This window comes from Hypomesus transpacificus, chromosome 3 (genome assembly GCF_021917145.1).
Source record: "Hypomesus transpacificus isolate Combined female chromosome 3, fHypTra1, whole genome shotgun sequence".
NCBI lineage: Eukaryota > Metazoa > Chordata > Actinopteri > Osmeriformes > Osmeridae > Hypomesus > Hypomesus transpacificus.
The window spans coordinates 14,111,614-14,132,768 of record NC_061062.1 but is presented as its reverse complement, the minus strand read 5'-3'; the positions used below and the strand labels follow the sequence as shown (position 1 = coordinate 14,132,768).

Genomic DNA, 21,155 nt, shown 5'->3' with positions numbered 1-21,155 from the left:
CCCTCCCTCATCGTTCGTCCCTCCTCCCCTCGGCAGAACCCGGAGGACGGCTACAGCCGCCTGAAGCGCTGGATCATGATCGGAGACCACCACCAGCTGCCGCCCGTCATCAAGAACATGGCCTTCCAGAAGTACTCCAACATGGAGCAATCCCTCTTCACCCGCTTCGTCCGCCTGGGGGTGCCCACCGTGGACCTGGACGCGCAGGGGCGCGCCCGCGCCAGGTAGGCTCCTCCCTCGGCACGGCGTTCTTTGTAAAACAAAAGAAGAAAAAAGCACCAAAACTCATTTGGGGATTTATGTGTGCTGCTTTTGATGTGGTAACAAAGAACTGTATGCCTAAAATAGCCCTTCCAGTTCACTTCAACCTTAGCCCTCCTCACTAGCCCATTAGCAAGGTCCCTTGGGTACATAAGCCAACAGTAAAGGAACTGCTAGGTCATCTGAGTTCAGGCCTGTCTCGTTGGCTAATAAGCCATGGATGAATACATTAGGGGTACAGAGTGTAACATTAGCATAAACCCCAGATATAGGTTGAGTGTCCTCAGGCAAAGTGGGACGTCTGGATTCCTCACATGCTAGCTTGTAACTGAACCTTTATGAAGTGCTGAGTGTGAAATATAGATCAGGGTCTATGCTAAGCTAAAGCGTATGCTAAGGTGACACACATGCTAAGCTAACACGTATGCTAGCATTTTGGCCAAGACCCAGTTTTTAAACCGAGCCTAACTGTCTGTAACACCTACCCTGTCCTGCCCTCCCTCCTGCCCTCTCCCCAGTCTTTGTAACCTGTACAACTGGCGCTACAAGCATCTGGGAAACCTGCCCCACGTGCAGCTCCTACCCCAGTTCCAGGCACCCAACCCTGGCCTCACCTTCGACTTCCAGCTGGTCAACGTGGAGGATTTCAACGGTGTGGGCGAGTCGGAGCCCAACCCATATTTCTACCAGGTCAGTAGTGCACAGTGCTGCACACACACACACACACTCACCAGTTACAACCCTTTTTCCCAGCCTCCCTCAAAACACGCACACAAACACACTTCACATAAAGACTTCTGCGCAGTCATTTATTTTTACCCGTAATGGTTTGGGGACAGGTCCATATGACATATTCATTAGTCCATGTAGTGCACCACTAACACAGTCTGTACAGGGCAACTCGACGTCTCTGGCCTTCAGACTAACAGACACATTGTGTTCTTCATTACCGAGTCCTGCACTCAGACCTTGTAGCGTGCCGTGTGTGTGTGTGTGTGTGTGTGTGTGTGTGTGTGTGTGTGTGTGTGTGTGTGTGTGTGTGTGTGTGTGTGTGTGTGTGTGTGTGTGTGTGTGTGTGTGTGTGTGTGTGTGTGTGTGCGTGCGCGAGTGCGTGCACCAGAGTGCGTGTGTGTGTCCACTGAAGCTGCCCATTGTTTGTAGATGCACACCATGTGCCCAGGACGTCATGGGTCTTGGTACATCAGGTCACATGAACCTCTCTCCGTTTGCAGGTTGCCATTTCCAGGCATCTCTTGGGAGTTACCCATGTCTCTCTAATACCCCCTGTCCCACAACACACACACACACAAGCACACATAATCAAAGGGTAGAGGGTTACAATTGGACACCGGAGAGGCAAAAGAGTCCAATGTTGTTGAATGCCCGTCACAGCTGTGCAAACACAATCACAGCCCCATTAAAGACACACACACACACCAACACACACGTCACGTCCTCACAGCCCGGGGCTCTCCATCAGACAGCAGCAACAGGAGAGGCCAGCCAGCAGCCATCCATCCCCCGCCTGCTTGGCCTCGGCTCATTTGCTAAAAGCACAGTGACGTTAGCACCTGCTAGTTCCCCTCTCACCGTCACCCATCCCCCCCCCCTCCCTTCCTTCACGGGGCTCCAGCGGGTCACCAAGAACCCCCCTCGGTCTCCCGTAGCGACAGAATCCCTTCCCCTCACATCCAGCCTTGTTCACACATCTTAGCATATGTCGTGTTCAAGTCAGCTGCTTTCAGGCCGCTGTCTTTCTGGGGGGGTGGGGGGGGTTCTGTCGAGAGAGGCTTGTGCTGGGTTTACACACTGTAAGAGCCGCCGGTCACATTAGACTGATTGGCTAAGGACTAGGAGGAGTGTGTCTTACTGCGCTTTCCTGCACTCTACCACTCTCCCCCCCCCCCCCCCCATCTCTCCCTCTCCGCTCCTGTCTCAGGGTGTTTAACTCAACCCGTGGAGGCGGGGCTGAGGTAGCTGCGTTGCCATGGTTACAGGGAGGTTCTCTGGGCTTGAGATCATATTTATATTAAACGGAGACATGAGACCTGTAGGCAGATGCAGGGCGCCGCCAAAAAACGTTGTCTGATTGGGTGTGTGTGTGTGTGTGAGAGTGCACGTCTTTCTGCTTGCCTCTCTGAATGTATGGGAGGGGCGTTGTAATCTTAATGATCCAGGAGCCGTGATCCGCCCTGCAGCCCAGAGCCTCAGGAGCCACACACGGCCTGCTCCGGTCTGAAGCATTAGCTCAACATTTTGTATCCATTTGCGAATATCCCCACCTTGTGCTTCTGAACTAGAAGGGTGCAGTGCAGAGCACATGGGTGCACATCTACTACCTGAGTCAGACTTGACCTCAGTAGGGAGGAGTCGGTAGTTCAAGACCGTTGCCTGATAACGGCTAATGCCGTTGTTGAGCTTTGCGAGTCAGATAAGCCTTTTAGTTCCAGCCCAAATCCAAATGGCTACTAACGTATGAATGAGAGGCTCTCTACGGGGAATGCAAAGACCGGCAGGGAGGGAGAGAGAGCGATGGATGGATGGGTGGAGATAGAGGGTGATGGGGAGAGGAAGAGACACAGAGAGACACACAGAGAGACACACAGAGAGACACACAGAGAGACACACAGAGAGACACACAGAGAGACACACAGAGAGACACACAGAGAGACACACAGAGAGACACACAGAGAGACACACAGAGAGACACACAGAGAGACACACAGAGAGACACAGAGAGACACACAGAGAGACACACAGAGAGACACACAGAGAGACACACAGAGAGACACACAGAGAGACACACAGAGAGAGAGAGTGCAGCTTGCAGTCCTCAGCTGGTGTGGGCCAGCCTGTGTGACCCCGATCGGGGCCCAGAGGACTGGCAGCTCCACATCGCTCTCCTCCTCCTCCTCCACACTGCTGTGGTCGGCACTCTTCCATGGAGGTGTGGGACCAGGCGACAGCACATCTGCCTTGTCACTGGCGGTGTGTGTGTGTGACCAATGACTAAATCTAATTAGGCATCCCAACCCCCCCTGGGTTCAACCGCCGGCCAATGAGCTTGCATTTTGCCCTACACACACCCTGTTATACCCACACACAGACATGTGCCCCCAAAGAGGCCAGTTATACCGTCCCCCCACTCCGACCGCCCCCCCCCCCCCCCCCCCCCCCCCCCCATCACCACACACACACCACCACACCCCATCCTTACCCTCACTCACCAGTCTAACTTCCTCCCTTCCCCTGGCTCTCTCTCGCTCTCTCTCTCTCCAGAACCTGGCGGAGGCAGAGTACTCAGTAGCCCTCTTCATGTACATGCGCCTGCTTGGTTACCCCGGCGACCGCATCAGCATCCTCACCACCTACAACGGGCAGAAGCATCTGATCAGAGACGTCATCAACCAGCGCTGTGCGGGCAACCATTTCTTCGGACAGCCCAACAAGGTATGGACACACACAGACACACACGCACTGCCCACTTAACCCTCACGGTTCGTACCCCATGCCTTTTTTCTACAACACAAGCTAAAAAGTGAGGACAGGTACAGACAGTGGCAAACATGGACCACAAGCATCCCCTGTGAAGGGGACACACAGCGCTCCTGTCAGGCCGTTGCCTCAGACACGGCCCTGGGCGGCCCAGACAGGTCTGCAGGGTGTGCAGACCCCCTCTCTCTCTTTGCCCTCTCCAGCACGTCCTACATGTCCTCCTACACCTCCAGGTGTCCGCCGCAGAGGGCCTCGCCGCCTCTTCCCACCACCCCCTCTCTGTCGTCCCTTCCTCTGTCTCACCCGCTGCCCTCCGTCCTCCCGTTCCTCCTTTTTCGTCCTCCTCATCCCTCTGTAGCTGTGTGAACTCCCTCGGGCACTGTTGCTGCCTCTCTCTGGACAGTTTTCTCTCTGTCTCTCTCTCTCTTACACTCTTCTCTCTCGTTAGGCTGGTCCAATGTTGACCTTGCTGGGATGACTAGCTGCTACGAGACGGAGGGAGGGAGGGAGAGGGGGAGAGGGAGAGGGGGAGAGGGCCTGTTTGGGGAAAGTGCTGAGCCGCAGAAAGGTCACGCTGGCTGGCGCTGTGGCCAGAGCGCATCTGACAGCGTGTCACAACCGCTAAAACCCAACAAATGTCACCCGCTCGCCAAGTCCTGTCTGACAACCATAATTACACACACACACACACAAACACACAAACAGACACATCCATAAAGTCAGACTGGTAAACGGGACTCCACTAGCCGCACAGCTAAGGCTGAGAATAGTTCTCATACATATGCTAACCAGATTCTGGTTAACATCAGGGTTAGTGTTGTGGTTCTTCAGAGGAGCTGTGAGGAAGCGAGAGCATACCCCCCCCCCCCCCCCCCCCCCCCCCCCCCCCCCTCTGGTGCTTCCCTTAAACACCCCCAACCACTCGCTGCTGTTTAACCCGTATCTTCTCAATGAGTGAAGAGGTCACTTTGCCATACCCACTCACAGCGCTCCGTATAGGGCCTCTGGGGGGAGGGGGGGGGGGGGGTGCAGAGATAAATTACATTGACATTGATAGAATCCTTAGGCAATGTGATAAGGTTAATTAGTCGTCTCCTAGTTGGTATTCACCGCAGGAGAAAAAAGGGAGGGGGAGGGGTCTCAAGTCTTTCTTTCTGTCCATCTCAGTTTCTGCTTTCCAACGGTCTCTGTAACTCTTGCCTCTTCCTCCATCCCTCCCTCCATCCCTCTCATTGTGACTATACTGTCAGCATAGAGCAGTACCTGGCCCTAGTTGTAGGCCTTCAGACCCAGCGTGTCAGGGCCAGGGGGCGGCTGGAGTGACCCAGCAGCCAGGGGCCAGTCTGAGGTCACCTCCCAGAGGACCAGAGAGAGAAAGAGCCCCTCATCCTCTTCCTCGCCCCATCATTAGCCCTGAGAGCCTGATGAAGAAGAATGACCCAAATGAGACCGTCTGACCTCAGTATCTCCATGACCCCCCCTCCCTCCCCCCCTCGTCAATAACCAAGATGGGCCTGGAAGAAGACAGGGGCTGGAGGAGAGATGGGCCTGGAAGAAGACAGGGGCTGGAGGAGAGATAGAGATTGATTGAAAGACAGAGCATAGATCCAATCCATGAATATTTGAACAGGGAGGCCACCAGCTGAGACAAAGCGTGTCATTGTTGTCAACCATAATGAGGAGGAGGAGGAAGGAGGAGGAGGAAGGTGGAAGAAAGGGAGCCTCTCTTCTCCCCCTGTCAGATGTCTCCTATTTGTGTGTGTGTGTGTGTGTGTGTGTGTGTCAGTCACGCACACACGTGCTTCTGCCAGGATGCCATGACCTCTGCAATCCACTCCCTGGAAGATTTCTCATAAATAACTAAACACAATGCAAAACACTTGGCCCTAGGGAAATCTATTTGTCTCCCTGTTTTCTCTCTCTTCCTCTGTCTGTTCATCCACCCGCCAGCCCAGAATAACTCAATCCCCAATGTTGCCCTGGAAAAATGTTGGCTTTAAACCATGTGGCATATTTGCCCCTTCGGTTTCTCGGAGCAGGCTATGAGGCCAACGGGTGTATGTGTGTGTGTGTGTGTGTGTGTGTGTGTGTGTCCGTCCGTGTGGGGGGTCCTGGGAGTGCCTGGCTGTGTTAACTGAGCCGACAGATCTCCGCGCCTCACCCCCATTGTAAAACGACATATTGTTGCTCCTGGTGCTGCACCTGTTCCATGTAGCAACAGGAAGACGGAAATAAGTCTGGGTCTCACTTCCTCCTTTCCCCCCTCCATCGCTCTCCTCCCCTTTACCCTCCCATCCTCTCCGCTTCTCTCCTCCCCTCTTCATTTGATCTCTCTTCTCGCTCTCCTTCCTCATCCTGTTCTCTCCCACTTCCTTCATCCCTCCCTTCCTTCCCTACACCCTTCATCCCTCTCTCTCTCCTTCTACCCCCGTAAGGGGACTTGGAGGGGTCACGACCAGTGGGACTCCCCAGTCGATGAATAGTGCATTAGACCAATCGGGAGGGCCAGGATGGTTTATTTAGCGTCTCTTGTTGTCCTGAGGCTGTGAGGAGAGCTGGGCCCTTGTCCTGTTGATCCAGCTCTGGAGAGGGACGGGAGAGCCAGACACCGCTCCTGCCTCCTCCCCACCAGGCCCCCCCCATGGCAGGTCTGGAGGACGTGCTGTCCTAGGCCTTCTGCTCGGGTGGGACCACAGCTGGGTCGATGGGACTAGAGCTAGATAGTTCTAGAGCTTGGCTTGGTGGGACTAGTGCTGGATAGATGGGTCCAGTTTGAATTGGGCTAAGTTAGATACAGTATCTAGCACTCCATATGCCTATATACATCTAGCCTACTCGTAGTGTATGAACAAATAAAGATGCATTTATGTTTAATCCCACTACAATGAAGACCAGTAAAAAGCCACTGAGGATAACCATTGATATATGTGGATGGATTGGAACTTGCCCGCTCAGCTGTGTACAATCCTGGCCCTCGTCCAGGTCCAGTATGCAGCACTGTTGCGTAAGGTACAGTGACAACACCTAAGAAAGCTCAGCTGTACGAGAGGGCGAGAAGTCTTTACAGCGTGTCTTCTTAACAGCCTCTGGATTAGCGGGGAATTAAGCTGGCGGTCTAACACACACACACGCTCACACACACACGCACACACTTCTATCACTGTGGAGATGAATGAAAGTACCACTCAGAGCTTCTTCACTGTTCACTAGTCTTCTAGAATAGCCCTGAGCACGTGTTGTGTGTGTGGCCTTCTAAGCCTGATCACCCCCACCCCCCCATCAAATCCCCCTCTGTGTGGCCCAACACGATAAGAGTTTCAACCTACAACATCACAATCCCCCCTCCCCCCCAAAAAAAGAACCCCTGATCCGCTGCATTTTAAAAAGTGAATAAAATCGCTCTCTTCAACGTTTTAACAAAATCCCTACCAAACAAACACACCCCCTCACCCAACTGCGTAGAAGACTTCAGCTAACTCAGTGGGACCACGCAGGGCTATTGTATGCATGTATCTGCTATTTGTGTGTGAATACCGTGTGTTGGGGACTGTGTGTTGAGTAAGCAATGTGCGTCTCCGTAGGTGACGACGGTGGACAGGTTCCAGGGTCAGCAGAACGACTATATCATCCTCTCACTGGTCCGTACCAAAGCTGTCGGACACCTGAGGTAAGCACTCGCACACACACCAGGACCCCACACCCCCCTGCAATACACACACCAGGACCCCACACCCCCCTGCAATACACACACCAGGACGCCACACACCCCTGAAATACACACACCAGGACACCACACCCCCCTGAAATACACACACCAGGACGCCACACCCCCCTGAAATACACACACCAGGACGCACCTCTGTGGAACAACTTCCCTCTTAAGAGACTGCTGTTCTCAAAGGGACTGGCTGTTGTTTTGAGCCCTGTGGACTAAATTGATATTATATTTTAGAAAGCGTAATTTAAAGGGTGTTTTGGGGGCTGTGGTGCCGACCGCAGTGTGCCATTGCGCTAACAGTTGTTGTTGTGGGTCCAGCTCCACCATTTTGTGCCGATGATTGGGGTGAACACAAGGAACAAAAGAGCAGCTTGCCCATCAAAGGGCCGAGCTGTGAAGCGAGCCGTTACAGGCTTTAAAGAGTCCTGTTGGGAACCACAGACCCAGGATGGAGACTGTGGCCTCCCCCTCCTTCTCTCCGTCTCACTCCCCGTCTCTCTTGCTCATTCGCTCTCCTATTTTTCCATCCCACTATTTCTTTCCTCTTTTTCTCCTCCGTCCTCTCCCCTCGGTTTTGTCTCTGACTCTCCTCCTCAATCTCTCTGTTTCTCTCTCTCTGTCTGTTTCTCTCTCTCTCTCTCTCTCTCTCTCTCTGTTTCTCTCTCTCTCTCTGTCTCTCTCTCTCTCTCTCTCTCTCTGTTTCTCTCTCCTCTCCTCTGGGATTAGTAATGGAGCAAACGGGCCGTGGCTTTGCAGGTCTGAGATGGTGATGAGTCTCTGGCTCGTCTAACACCCCCGGCCTATCACAGCCTCGGCTCTCTTGAGCTCGCCGCCTCTCATCTCCGCCCGCCGCCGCCGCCTTGGGAACCGCTCCTTAACCGAGGAACATGGAGTGTCTCCATCACCTCGAGCTGCCTCGTAGCCGGCCTCTCTCGTTTCTCCTCTCGTCTCTCTTGTCTCTCTTCCTCTCGTGCCTCTTCCATCTCTCTCTCTCCCACCCTCCTCTCTCTATCTTATTCCTTTCCCTCCTTTTGGATTCCTTTCTATTTCTCTCTGGAATTGAAAGGCTTCAAATGGCGCTTCGGCTCCATGAATAAATCATTGTCATTGCCACCGCCCGACGCTCTTGTAGCGAAGCGCCCGTAAAAGCCGGCAGAAAAACACTTGGAAACTCCTTTTTTCCGCCCCCTCTCGTTCCGCCCAGAGATAAAGGGTTGAATTGATGGGGTTGAGTCGTAGCATAGCTGAAGTCGGTGGCGGCCCGCCGTTTATCTGGCTGTCATCCGCTGGCCCGGCCCGCCCTGCGCTGTCCCCCCCCCCCCCCCCCCCCCCCCCCCCCCAGTGAGCACGGCCTAATACACAGCTCAGCTGGGGGCAGACGTGGCCGGGGTGTTAAAACGGCGCCTTGGCGTCGATGCAGGTGGAGACCGGAGTCGCTCTCTCAACGGACACATGCACGCACGGCAGGGGGGGGGGGAGTCCTCGTCCTGTTCTCTCTTGACTAGAGTTCCCTTCTAGACCCTCACCACTGTGCTAGCATACTCCATGTGGAGGCCCTTCAATGTGGGGCCCCTTCAGAGAGAGGGGCCCTTCACATACTCCTGTGAGGTGCAACAGGCCCCGATCAGATCCCTTCATTCACATCCTGCTCCTCCTCTCTGTGTTGAATGGCCGCTGTGATGCCAGGGTAGCAGTGGTTCATGGGATATTCCCCCGATGTGCGCTCCGTTCTGTCCCATGCCGGGCTCAATCTGCCGCGAGCCTTCACGTCTGCCTCACACCCCTGCCGTGGCGACTTGTTGCCATGACAACCACGCTGACACGGCTGACCCTGTGACAAACCAGCCCAGGCTTTGACAGGAGAAGAATTCCTGCTGGGTTTGCACACACAGTATATAGATGCAGACGCACTCTGACATGTGCACACACTTTCATATACACACACACACACACACGCAGTATTCATCCACAGTGGCCTGTCATCTCAAAGGATGACCCAGGTGGGGGTCTCTTAACGCAGTGGTGTCCCCAGGCTACGAAGGCTTTCGATTGGTCCTTCTCCCACCAGGCCTTGTGCTGATTGGTAGGCTGCTGTGCTTTGTTACTGTGGTCTTGCTTTGGGTAGCTTTCCCACAGAGGACTTACAGTAAACAAGTCATACACACACACACACACACACGTTTGGAGACAGAAAACCGCCGGATATGGAACGTACCCAAAGTATTCTCCCTTTTTTTTCTTCTTTTCTTTCAAAATCCTCATCAAATACTCACAATAATCTTCTTAATCTCATGGTCTTCCCATGTAGCCTAACACATTCTACATTCTGGCACTGTTTAAATGTAGCTTTGCATCTGTGTTCCTAAGCTTTTTTCAAACGGTGCCAAAAGATTGTTTTGAATCTTACCTTATCCCCTTCTGAATTGGCCCAAAACCCCTTCAGAATGGTCACGGTAGTACAGTGTTTGTGGTGTAGCTCTTAACTCGACAGGATCAGGGAACAGATAGGCGTGAGGGGGAGGTAGGAAAAGGGGGAGGTAGATACGTTAGCTTAGATAAACAGGATATATTAGCCAGCACCTCGTACATCTGTAAGGATCTTCTGCCTGCCTGCATGTGGACAGCAGCTGTGTGACTGTGGAGCGCTGTGCTTCCAGCTGCAGGAGCAGCTCCTCTCCCCACACTGCAGGGGCGTGGCCACCAGGGGCGTGGCCACCAGGGGCGTGGCCACCAGGGGCGTGGCCACCAGGGGCGTGGCCACCAGGGGCGTGGCCACCAGGGGCGTGGCCACCAGGGGCATTCACATGGCTGCCCCCCCCCACGTTTCTGATTGCTTACAATAAAGACAAATTAATTTATATATATATAGTTGTTGTTGTGGCCCCTCATTTTAAGATGGGGACCCCCCCTTAAGATCTAATTCTCTGCCATGCAGTGCAGACCTGGGACCAGCGTGTGTGTGTGTGTGTGTGTGTTCAGCAGTTTGGTGTTATACGCTGCTGCTTAGCTGAAGCACACAGGACAGGCCTGCTGCGATGCTCACTGTTCCCAGGAAAACATCTCTCTTATTTAACACACACTCACACACAACTGGGTATTAGTGCCGCAGATGGAATATTCCTGGAATATACTCTGAGAGGGGGGTTGGGGGGGAACTGTTTTCTCAAATCCCTTAATTCTCTCGGATGGGAAGAAACGTAACCTATCTCCTCTCTCTCATCCTTCCCTCTCCTCCCCCTGTTCCTTCCCTCACCCCCTTTCTCCTTCTTCCCCATCCCTGTCATCTCTGCTTTGCGTCTCGCCAAACCCCTCATTTCACTCCTTCACCTCGACTGCTCATCTGCCTTTAAACCCCCTCCTCTCTTATCCCACGCTCTTCTCGCCTTTCTGTCCTCTCGGTCACCCCCTTCCTCCTCATCCCCTCACCTTGTTCATTCCTGTCCTCTGTTCCTCTCCCCCCTCCCCTCCCCAGGGACGTGAGGCGTCTGGTGGTGGCCATGTCCAGGGCCAGGCTGGGTCTCTACGTCTTTGCGCGGGTGGCTCTGTTCCAGAACTGCTTTGAGCTCACGCCGGCCTTCAGCCAGCTCAGTGCCAGGCCCCTGCAGCTGCACATCCTCCCCCACGAGTACTACACCCAGGAGCAGCCCGTGAGTACACACACACACACACACCTGCATATACACACAGACACACCTACACATTTGCATACACACGCACGCATACATATGCACACAGCCACATTGCTGTTGTGGACATTTTTACATACTCTGTCCACACAGTCAGAGGGTCACACCCACACATACACACACACACACACACACAGCACAGTGAAGACTCTGGGTGCATCTCAGTGCCCATCTTAGCCCCTGTCTGTTCCCCTTCATCACAACATCTGATCCTCTCTTTCCCCTCTCCTCTGTCTGGCTGTGCCATATACCCAGTCTGTTCAGCCCAAGGTGTGGGCCTGGGGCTGGCTGCAGTCTGGGGGAACACAGGCTATATTTAACCCCAAAAGGTCACCCGACTCCCTGTCACAAATCTCCCCAGCGTGGTGTGACACTGCCACTGTCTCTCTGAGTGTGCATTCCTGTGTATCATCGACGCCCTTGTGTCTGGCTTGTGTGTCTCATAGAACTACACAGAAACCCCTTCTCTCCAATTCTCTCTGACATTGTGTGTGTATTACCCCCAGGGGGGAGTCACTTGTTTGGGCACACACACACACACGTGCTCTCTGCTTAGCCCCATGCCGTGCTGTACCCAGCGAGACTATGACTGCCCACATTCCTCATTCTACCCACCGGGGTCAAGCTCTACGATGTGTTTATAGCCTTCACCTTCACAGTAATCCAGCGCTGTTTGCTCCGCTGGCCAGGGAGCACCTCTGCACCAGCATGCTCCATTACACATGGAGGTATGGACATGGATGGAGCTGGTGATGGACCAAGGCAGCCAGTTTCAACAAGAAGTGGCTGCTGTCATTAATCTTGGCCTGTTTAGTTCCTCCTTCCTAAATAGTTTTCCCAGCCCCCGCCCCCCCCCCCCCACACACACACACACACACCAGTCCCCCTTCCACAACCTTTCTCCAATTTGAAGAACTGAGTAATGTTATTCATATATTTTATGTGTGCGTTTCTGTCTCTCTTTCTCCCCCAATCTCTCCCTCTCATGCTCCGTCTCCCTCTCTGTCTCTCTCTCCCTCCCTCTCTCTCTCTCTTTCTCCCTCTCCCAGAGAGAAGAGGGTCCTAGACAGGGGGAGCGTGTGATCAAGAACATGCCAGAGATGGCCAACCTGGTGTACAACATGTACATGCACATGATCCAGCAGAGCACACAGCAGTACCGACAGGTAGGACCCCGGAGCACTCTCTCTCACACACACACACACACACACAGCAGTACCGACAGGTAGGACCCCGGAGCACTCTCTCTCACACACACACACACACACACAGCAGAACCGACAGGTAGGACCAGCCGTGGAACAGAATACACCATTATACAGGTGTATTATACACCACACATTACATACACCACCATACAGGTGTATTGTATTCCACACATTATAGGACAATGGATAACAATATACCTCTACTGCCACAAATCATGTTCTTTTTTGAAGTAAGTCTTTTTTGTCCACCTGAAACCAAGCTCTTTCAGACTTCTGCTTCTTAAAAGTCTTCTCTCCTATTTACTCCCTCGCAGCTATTTTGGACTGTGTTTTTCAGCCTTTAAATTTTAATGCAGTGCCGGAAATAGGTCAGATTCAAGCAAATAGTTTTAGTTCAGCATGCAGAGCCCTAGCAGGCCATAACCCTAACATTTCAGATGAAGAACCAAAACCAGTTTTTTAATTAAGAGAGTGAAGCCCGCTCTCTCCTCACCCCGGGGAGAAGGAGGGGGGAGGGTGCCGTGAATACCCCCAATACCCCCCCACCCTCCCGGACCACTGCTCTGGTTCTGCCTCTGACAAGACACGAGAGGGAAACAAAATAGAGCGGGACAGAGGCAAAGATAAAGGAGGGAGGAGGGAGGGAGTGATATGTGAGTTGAGAATGTTATGGTGTCTGACATGGGAGTCGGTATCTAGACAGTTCTTGTGATCAACAGTGATGAACAGTAAAGCCTAGTTTTGGGTAGAACATGACACAAGCCCAGGGTGGAGGAGCTACGACATCTATTTTTAATGACTCTGACACACACAAAAACAATCCTGTCGTTCTCAACCCGATCTTCCTTTCTCTTCTTTCTTTCTCCCCATCCTTCCTCTTTCTCTGCCATCCTCCCTCCCTCCTCTCCTCCCTTTGCTATGTACAGCAACAGCAGAACCTGCTGCCCCCTCCCCAGCAGACCACGGAGGAAGAGGCCATGACAGAGGCGGCCGAGGCCGAGCCAGAGGCCTCCAAGCCTGGGGAGGACAAGGTGGAGGAGCCCATGGAGCAGGGGGAGGACCAGGGAAAGAGCCCTCAAGACACAGCAGCCAGCCAGGAGGAGAGCGAGGAGCACCCCAAGATGCCTGAGCACCCTGGTCGGGACAGCGACAGTGATGGGGACAGCGGGGAGGAGCCAGAGTCTTAGAGAGCCCACTGACTGAACAGCTGGGTTACACAGGCCCTCACTGAATGGAGGCACCTAACTGGGTCTTGCTCAGAAGGAGAATGTGGCTTGTTTCAAAGGATTCTGCTTTATTTTTTCTGTTTTCAACGGAAGCCATGATGATGTCATAGAAACATTGAGGGTCTTTTCATAAAAACTGAGATGAGAGATTAGAGATGTTTTGTTTTGTAACCTTTTTTTGTAATAATAAAATAAAGTAAACTTTTGATATGTGAATTTTAATGTGTTTGATTGCCAGGCACTCCCAATGTGTCACACACAAGGCTTACACACATTTGTAAGCCTTGTTAATATTCATGCCTATCTCTAGTCCATTCCCTCCAATCCTCCACCCCCCCTCCCATAGCAACAAGGATAGGCCAATCTGCAGCTGGAGTAGGTGCCGCCAAACTGTAGGGGAAAAAATCGATTCCATATGAATCGCGATTCAGTCTTTTAGCGATTTACATCGATTCACAAATTTCTAAAATCTGTTTTCATTTTTTTTGTGTAAGCATATATTGAATTGAAATTTGATTAACAATCGATACAATTTTTTGATTGAATCGTGACTCCAAGAATCTATTTGAATCGTGAGGTACCAAAATATTCACACCCCTAATAGACGGTAAGCTGTACATTTCTGTTTAATATTTAACCGTGTTGCAGAAATAAGTATCAAAGAAAAGTCTACTTATCCTCACTGTATTTCGTGGTGTAGTGGGTTGAGAACAAGAGCCTAAACCACAACGATCTGGGTTCAAATCCAGCACAGAGCATAGTGCCAAACACATCCAACAAGGTTTTCAAAACTGTACATTTGGTGAAATGAACAATTGTCGAACTTCACAGGGATCTTCTCATAAACATCACAGCCTGTCGAGTGTTTGGTTCCTTGGGAAGAATATGAAAAGTGTCAGCATTCCCTGTACAGCCTGGAACACTGCATTTACGACCGTGGTCCATTTCCAATATCCTTGAAAAACTTCTGTACTTTCTTCTTTGCAATTCCGGTGGAAGTACACAGAGTAGCGCGCAGCTAAACTACTGTCTGAGATCTATGCAACCTCCATTCATGTTCCTGGGCCAGAACACCAGTGGACTGAGCCAAACAAGGTGGAAACCGCCCGTTTTACAGCGGCAGTTTCAAATTGTGAGATTTGCATAGGAAAGAGGTGACAATGAAGGTTCACTGTATGTCCATTTTCACATTCCTCCTGTCCTCCTGTTCACATTCAAGGCCATCCACAACCTCACCCCCCATATTTGTCTGATCTCCTCCAGGGTCCCACTACCTCCCGCTCCCTCAGATCCTCTTCCTCCATACACCTGTCTGTCCCCTCTGCCTGCCTCACTACCATGTGGAGTAGAGCATTCAGCCGCTCTGATCCCCGTCTCTGGAATTCATTACCACCCCAACTCAGAAATCTTGATTCATTTCCCCATTTCAAATTGCAACTCAAAACCCATCTGTTTAAAACTGCTCATTCCATATGTCAATTACTCTGCCTTCTTCTGTTGTTTTTAATGTTGTGATATTATTCATCTGCTTTTAATGTCTTGTATACCCCTGTACGGTGTCCTTGAGTGCTGAGAAAGGCGTCTTAAATAAAATGTATAATTATTTTACCCTCTAAACTTTTGTTATTCAACTATGACAAGGTAAACTCGGTTTTGCATTCTATGACCCCTTTAACAACTCACACATGCACACACACACACACACGGGTGTCTGTTTGTAAACTGCACATAAACAGTAACCTATGGCAACCATGGAGCACATGAATCCACACATTGTGTCATATCCTGTCTGTGAAAAGGCAGCAAATTGCTAAATATCTGTTTTCTAGCAGCTGGCCTCTCTGGCATCCAGAAGCCTAGAGTATCTTGTTGTGGTAAATTAAAGTTAACTAGTGAGAAGAGGTCTCTCATACTCTCGGACTCTCTCCCTTTTTTCATCTCTCTCACTCTCTGCTCTCTGTCTCTCTCTCTCTCTCTCTCTCTCTCTCTCAGCAGCAAAACTGACTGGAAGACTGAAAGGAATATCCTCAGCCAAGAAGAGCAGGAATTTTGTACTCTCTCGTCCGTCCAGTCCATCTATCTCTCCACTTCTGAAGGTGAACATGTCTTTTATACTCACACGCCAGGTATTCCGACAGGTTTACATACCGTTCTGCTTTCTCCTGTTTAACCATGGCCACCAGTTGATTGTCTTCTCCAAACTAACTGCATGCAAAGCGTCTGGGTTACTGACCTCACTTCACACTAGTTATGTGCAGAGGCACAGTCCTGCTGGCATAACTGATAAACATTGATTTGTAACACATTGTAAGTTATTTTCCAGTGGTTGATTTGCAAAACTTATCACGTGCAAATGCAACTTTTAAAAACATTGTAGCATTCTTTTTTTTATTTTTTGGGGAGGGACACTTTTTATAATAGTATACTCAGTAAAAATACTGTTAATGTGAACAATTTACTTGTGGCCATGAGTAGTTTGTAGTGCTTTTCTGAATGGCTGTTGTGCCTGGTTCTTTAACACCCCCCCCCCCCCCCCCACCTCCACCCCTCCGAGGGGCGGTGCCCTAAAAGCACGAGATCACCTCGAGATTACCGACCACAGCCCTGTCCAATGACACGGCCATAACAGGATATGACATGAGGCCGGACCACAAGGAAGTGTGGCCAGTGGTTTCTTAAAGCTATAGCACCCAGGCCTAATTGAACTGGTGTTGCTTTTCAGAACATTAGTCCTAGTTGCGCTTTGACAAATGGGCTTCAGGCTAATTTACTGGACCTTGCTGTTATTTTCTGCTGATTATCTAGCCAAAGAAATATAACCTCAAAATGTGAATAACACAGAGTGTATTGTATATTTTGGAATCTTTTGGAGCATGTCGAACCAAATTGTGGTTTTGTTATCAATACTTTTCAGTATTGGTACAGTGTATCCCTAGCATAAACCTCCATGATGTTTCCATCTATGTGAGCTGTTTGAGGCTAGCAGGGTGCTAGCAGGGTGGCAGGTTAGCCATGCTCACTCTCAGATATACTGTTCACCCTCAGGGCATGGAGGGGTTGGCAGGTCAGTGGGCTAATGTGATGGTTACAGCAGTAACGAGTGCCAGCTTATCACACTTTGTCAAGGCCACCACTAAACCCTGACAAGTACATCCAGATCATCACCAGGGCACGTTCCAATCGGATAATCTCTCCACAAAGGGGCGTGTCACAGTACCTCTGCCTGGGACATTCTGGAAACGACACAGAGTTCCTCCATCAAATATGTATTATGAGGATCTGGGATTTTGTAGCAGGGGTCTACAAAAAGGACAGCATATATATGAATGAATGAATTCAATTTTCTGATCACTTGACTGCTTTGATGTCATCATTTTATCCTCTCCACCCCCTTCTCTCCTGCCCCACCTCCTCTCCCTTGTTCCCTCCCCACATCACCCCCTTTCCTCTCTCCCCCAGACCAGGATGGCCAGTTGTGGCTCTTGTTTCTGGAGCATCGTGTGGCTAGTGGTCCTGCTGGTCCTGGCCTGGCCCATAAGCATCATGCTGGGGAGCCTGTACGGCCTCATCACCCCCCTCACCACCTGCGTGGGGCTGGACCGCCTCTCCGACCTGCTCCTGGAGGGCGCCAACCTGGGACGTACCTGTGCCCAGAACATGAGACACGGCAAGCCCCTGTGTTGAGTCCAAGTTGTCCTGGACCTAGTACATGTCTGGGTGGACACTATGGGGCTGTATAAAGCCCCATAAGAGAAGGCTTCACTGTTCATGCTTAGAAACGATGTTGTTTGTTATAGCTTCAGGGGGATGGGATGTTGGTTTGAATTGTGTCAGTGAGCCTCTAGGAAACTTGCCCTTGCCAAACTTTTAACAATGTAAAGGACTAAATTCCTCTTGCTCAGTAGTCTGTCAAACACAAATTAATATTTAATTAATTTAGCTTGGGTCAAAGTCAAATTTGCTTTTGTTTTTGTGGCCTGTATTCTCAGTTTCATTCATGATGACACTGCATAGCGTAGATAAGAATGTTCCATAGCTCAATGTTAACAATGGAGCCATGATGGATAAAGCTGGATTAAAATGTGTAATGCGATTAAACAGTTTGGAACTCGCACAATTTGGGTGTATGTGCTTTTATTGATTGAAAAGTTTGTAATTTAACAAAAACAACATTACCAGTTTTTTGGGTGAACTATGCCTTTAACTCTACAAAATAAAATGTAACTTTCTTTTTCAGTAGTGTTGTGTCAGCGTTTCTCCCCCTTAACACAGAGGGGAATTGTGTTATATTGGTAGGTTAGAATGTAATTTTTTTGGAAGCAGATGAAGAAATGGGGATTCATTCGAATCAGACCTCACATTGCACAGGGAATGGTAGCTGATCAGATTTATGACTCAATCAGAAACCATCAAACTTTACATCTGACCTTAAGCCCAGCCCTGTATTATAATGGCATGCCTGAAACTGAAACCATTCTCTACTCTGCTCTCAGCAAATCTATGGAAAGGTGACAGCTATTTTTGCTGCTATTGTATTGTATTTGTGTTGTATGGTATGCCACTACGTAGCTGTTGTTTGCCATGACACAATAATTGAATTGTCTATAATGACCTTCTGTTGTAACCACATCACATTTCTTTGACTTCAACATGTCACCTTTCAATTATTTGAAATTAAACTATTCTTTGAAGCTGTGTCCCGACCGAATGAGCTTGAAATATGGATTCAAGTTTACGCAAAACTTTTCTGTATGTTTCCAAGACTGACTGCGACCTTACCTTTTTCTTCTCCATCGCTAAAAAGGACACCTTAATCTTGCGTCATGACGTCAGGGCAAAGTCCACCAGGAGCGTACTCTTTTCATCTCCCTGTGTTCCTGTGGAGAAGGTTGAGAGGGAGAATACATGAAACTGAATTCTTCTTCAAAGGTAATCCCAATGGGGTACAGCGGAAATCTGGTGTGAGGGAGGCCTACTGAGGACAACTCTCCAACAAGCACAGACACTGAAAGTTAACTTTTGTGTGGCGAATCAATTCATCAGAATAAAACATCGGGCAAGGTGCTCACTGAAGCGGGAATAATTAAAATAAATTGCCCATGCATTTCGCTGTGGTTAATAAAAGTCTGATTGCAACAGTCAACTTGACTATTTTAGATGTTTTCTACATCTCTTTAGCTGCCATTTTGTTTCTTAAAACATGGGTACTTTTGCTTGCTGGAAAACTTTAATTCATCTCCATGTTTTTGATTGACACAATGCCTTGTCATCTATTTCAAAAATAGTTCAGGTTCAATACTTAAATATCGCTTTGAGGACTTATCCAAAATGCTCCTGCTGAATATGAACAAATCCGGGTAGCTATGCATCTGTAGTTTAATCTATTCAAATTGAATTCATGAATATTTCATAATATTCCAAAGCGCTATTTAACCTCATTTTTCCAGGCTCACTATTGACTGATACACACAGCGACAATAATTCTCTCATGCGTTCTAATCCTTGAGAAAATTCTTTTGAAAAAGATGGCCGCAGCCCAAACCTTAGTGCAATATTTATGCTAGTGCCATATGAGACCTAGATAGATAGCTTTTTTGTCTGCCCAACTCCGCTCCCAAGTGTCCTGAGGGCAGAAACCACTTGCCAAAAAATCGCCTGATTTTAATTTCAAGTTTGTTCTCTCTTTTTCCTCCCAGAAGTCTTGGCAACGGCCGCAGTGCGCTTGGCTGGAGTGGGCTAGGCGTGGAAGCCAAGCTGACATTATCGTGCTGAGAGGCTGCACGTGAGAGGAAGAGGAGAGAGATTGGGCTGGGCTGGTGAATATTTGATTACAGATGGAAAAAGTCTGCTCCTCCTCTCTGGGAGCAGACCCAGGGGTGAAGGGGCTGTATAAAAAGAGAGGATATGTCGTACTCCGCATCCAATTAACCCCATACTGCTTTGTCATTTCACTCTCTCTCCCTCTCTCTCACACACACAAACACACACACATGGATTGTGAAGTGAGGACACTCCCATAATGCAAAGGGAATGCCGAAATTGACTGAAAGCAAGCTGCAGATTCTTAGTGGTCTATGGTGTTCTAACCTGGGTCTGACCACAACCCTAGTGTTTGCACTGCATGTAAAATGTTTTGTGAAATCTGTAATACATCTTGTGACATGTTCACAGTGTGCCTGATGTGTATGCATATTTGAGTGTGTGTGTCTGTGTTTGGGTGTGTGGCTTCCGGCTTGGCATTTGTACAACTCTGCCCAGCAAGTATTTCTGCCTATGTGCACCCCCCCCCCCCCCCCCCCCCCCCCCCCCCATAACTGGCTCTTACCAAGGGGCTAAATCTGCTGCCTAGGCTGTCGGCATCTGACTCACATGAACTATACGAGCCTTCATAGCCTGCATGTTGATGAATGCAGGCCGCACAGTCAGCAACGTCACTAAATCATTAGCTGATTTCCTGATGAGGGGTTGGGATATGTGAAACACATCAAGCTGTATGCGCCCTGGAACACTCTATATGTAAATCACAGTAACAGAATATGATCAACTGTCTTCTCTCCACCTCATTTCCAGTCAACACTGGAATGTTTAGGTAAATACGACTGCAGTCTCTTTCATTGTATTGTTGTTTAATATGCTGACACAGAAGGCATTGTTCTACATCTACAGTCTGTGGCCTCATGCCTTGATACCTCATAAATATTCCCAAACAATGTTTCTACGATTCGTATGTTTACTGTGTGACCTTTGTGCTACAACTATGAGCTTGAAGCGCCGCCCCAGCGTGTGTTGAGGCTATGACGATATTATTATGTAATAACTTTGTAAATACGTTCAGCAGAGTGTGTAGGTTGATCTCTATTGTTAAAATCCTTAAACACAGTTGCTAATCTCAACCCCTTGAGCTATTTAGACTCAAACTGCCTCTCAGTTCCGATTTGATGGTCAAACACTGTCCCCAAAGATTTTTTATCTGAGCAGTATGTTTCACGTCCTCTGTCGGTTATGACCTTAAAATGGCCCCTACCGGTCGCCATGGGCGATGTGACGGAGAGAACAAAATGCTTTCAAACCATTTGTATTGAACCATTTGCATTTGCTGAAGTACCAGGCTAAAAAACACAGGGACATCTATTGAATGCACTATAACATGACCACAGGAATCGTCCAGCACTGAACAAATGGCACACTGGAGAGTTTTCACACAATTTTTCAGATCAGAAAATCTCATCTCAAATCAATCAACCTTTTGGTCCTGTGTTCCCTGTTCATTTCTCAAATCTGTCCCCCATCCTATTCCCCCCCGCCACCCCCGGGATGTGTGATTAAGGAGAACTTGGAAATATGAGTGTGTCATGTTGGTTTAACTTCAGAAACTCCCCCAGGTGTGGAGACCACAGGATGGAGAGATCAGAGCTTTTGTGCATCTCCTCCCTTTCTGAATCTATTACACCCTTGGGTGTTGTTCCACGCACACACACACACACACATATGCACACACTCACTCACACAAACACTCGCATGCACCCAAACATACATACATGCATCTATATAATCACACACA

At 49.7% G+C, this 21,155-nt stretch overlaps 1 protein-coding gene across 3 annotated transcripts in view; it reads left to right on the top strand.

The window, feature by feature from the left end:
- The window catches only part of aqr (aquarius intron-binding spliceosomal factor), a 43,112-nt gene extending 29,302 nt beyond the window's left edge, over positions 1–13,810 (top strand). For 2 of the 3 annotated variants that reach the window (XM_047017451.1, XM_047017452.1), the window contains exons 30-36: positions 37–224; positions 780–951; positions 3,541–3,711; positions 7,338–7,423; positions 10,947–11,121; positions 12,210–12,326; positions 13,295–13,810. In XM_047017451.1, the coding sequence (XP_046873407.1) occupies positions 37–224; positions 780–951; positions 3,541–3,711; positions 7,338–7,423; positions 10,947–11,121; positions 12,210–12,326; positions 13,295–13,555 (1,170 nt within the window). In that variant the 3' untranslated portion in view covers positions 13,556–13,810. Of the gene's footprint in view, positions 1–36; positions 225–779; positions 952–3,540; positions 3,712–7,337; positions 7,424–10,946; positions 11,122–12,209; positions 12,386–12,444; positions 12,849–13,294 lie in introns of those variants that run through there. The other variant, XM_047017453.1, reaches the window with a different exon arrangement.
- Positions 13,811–21,155: the final 7,345 nt, after the last annotated feature.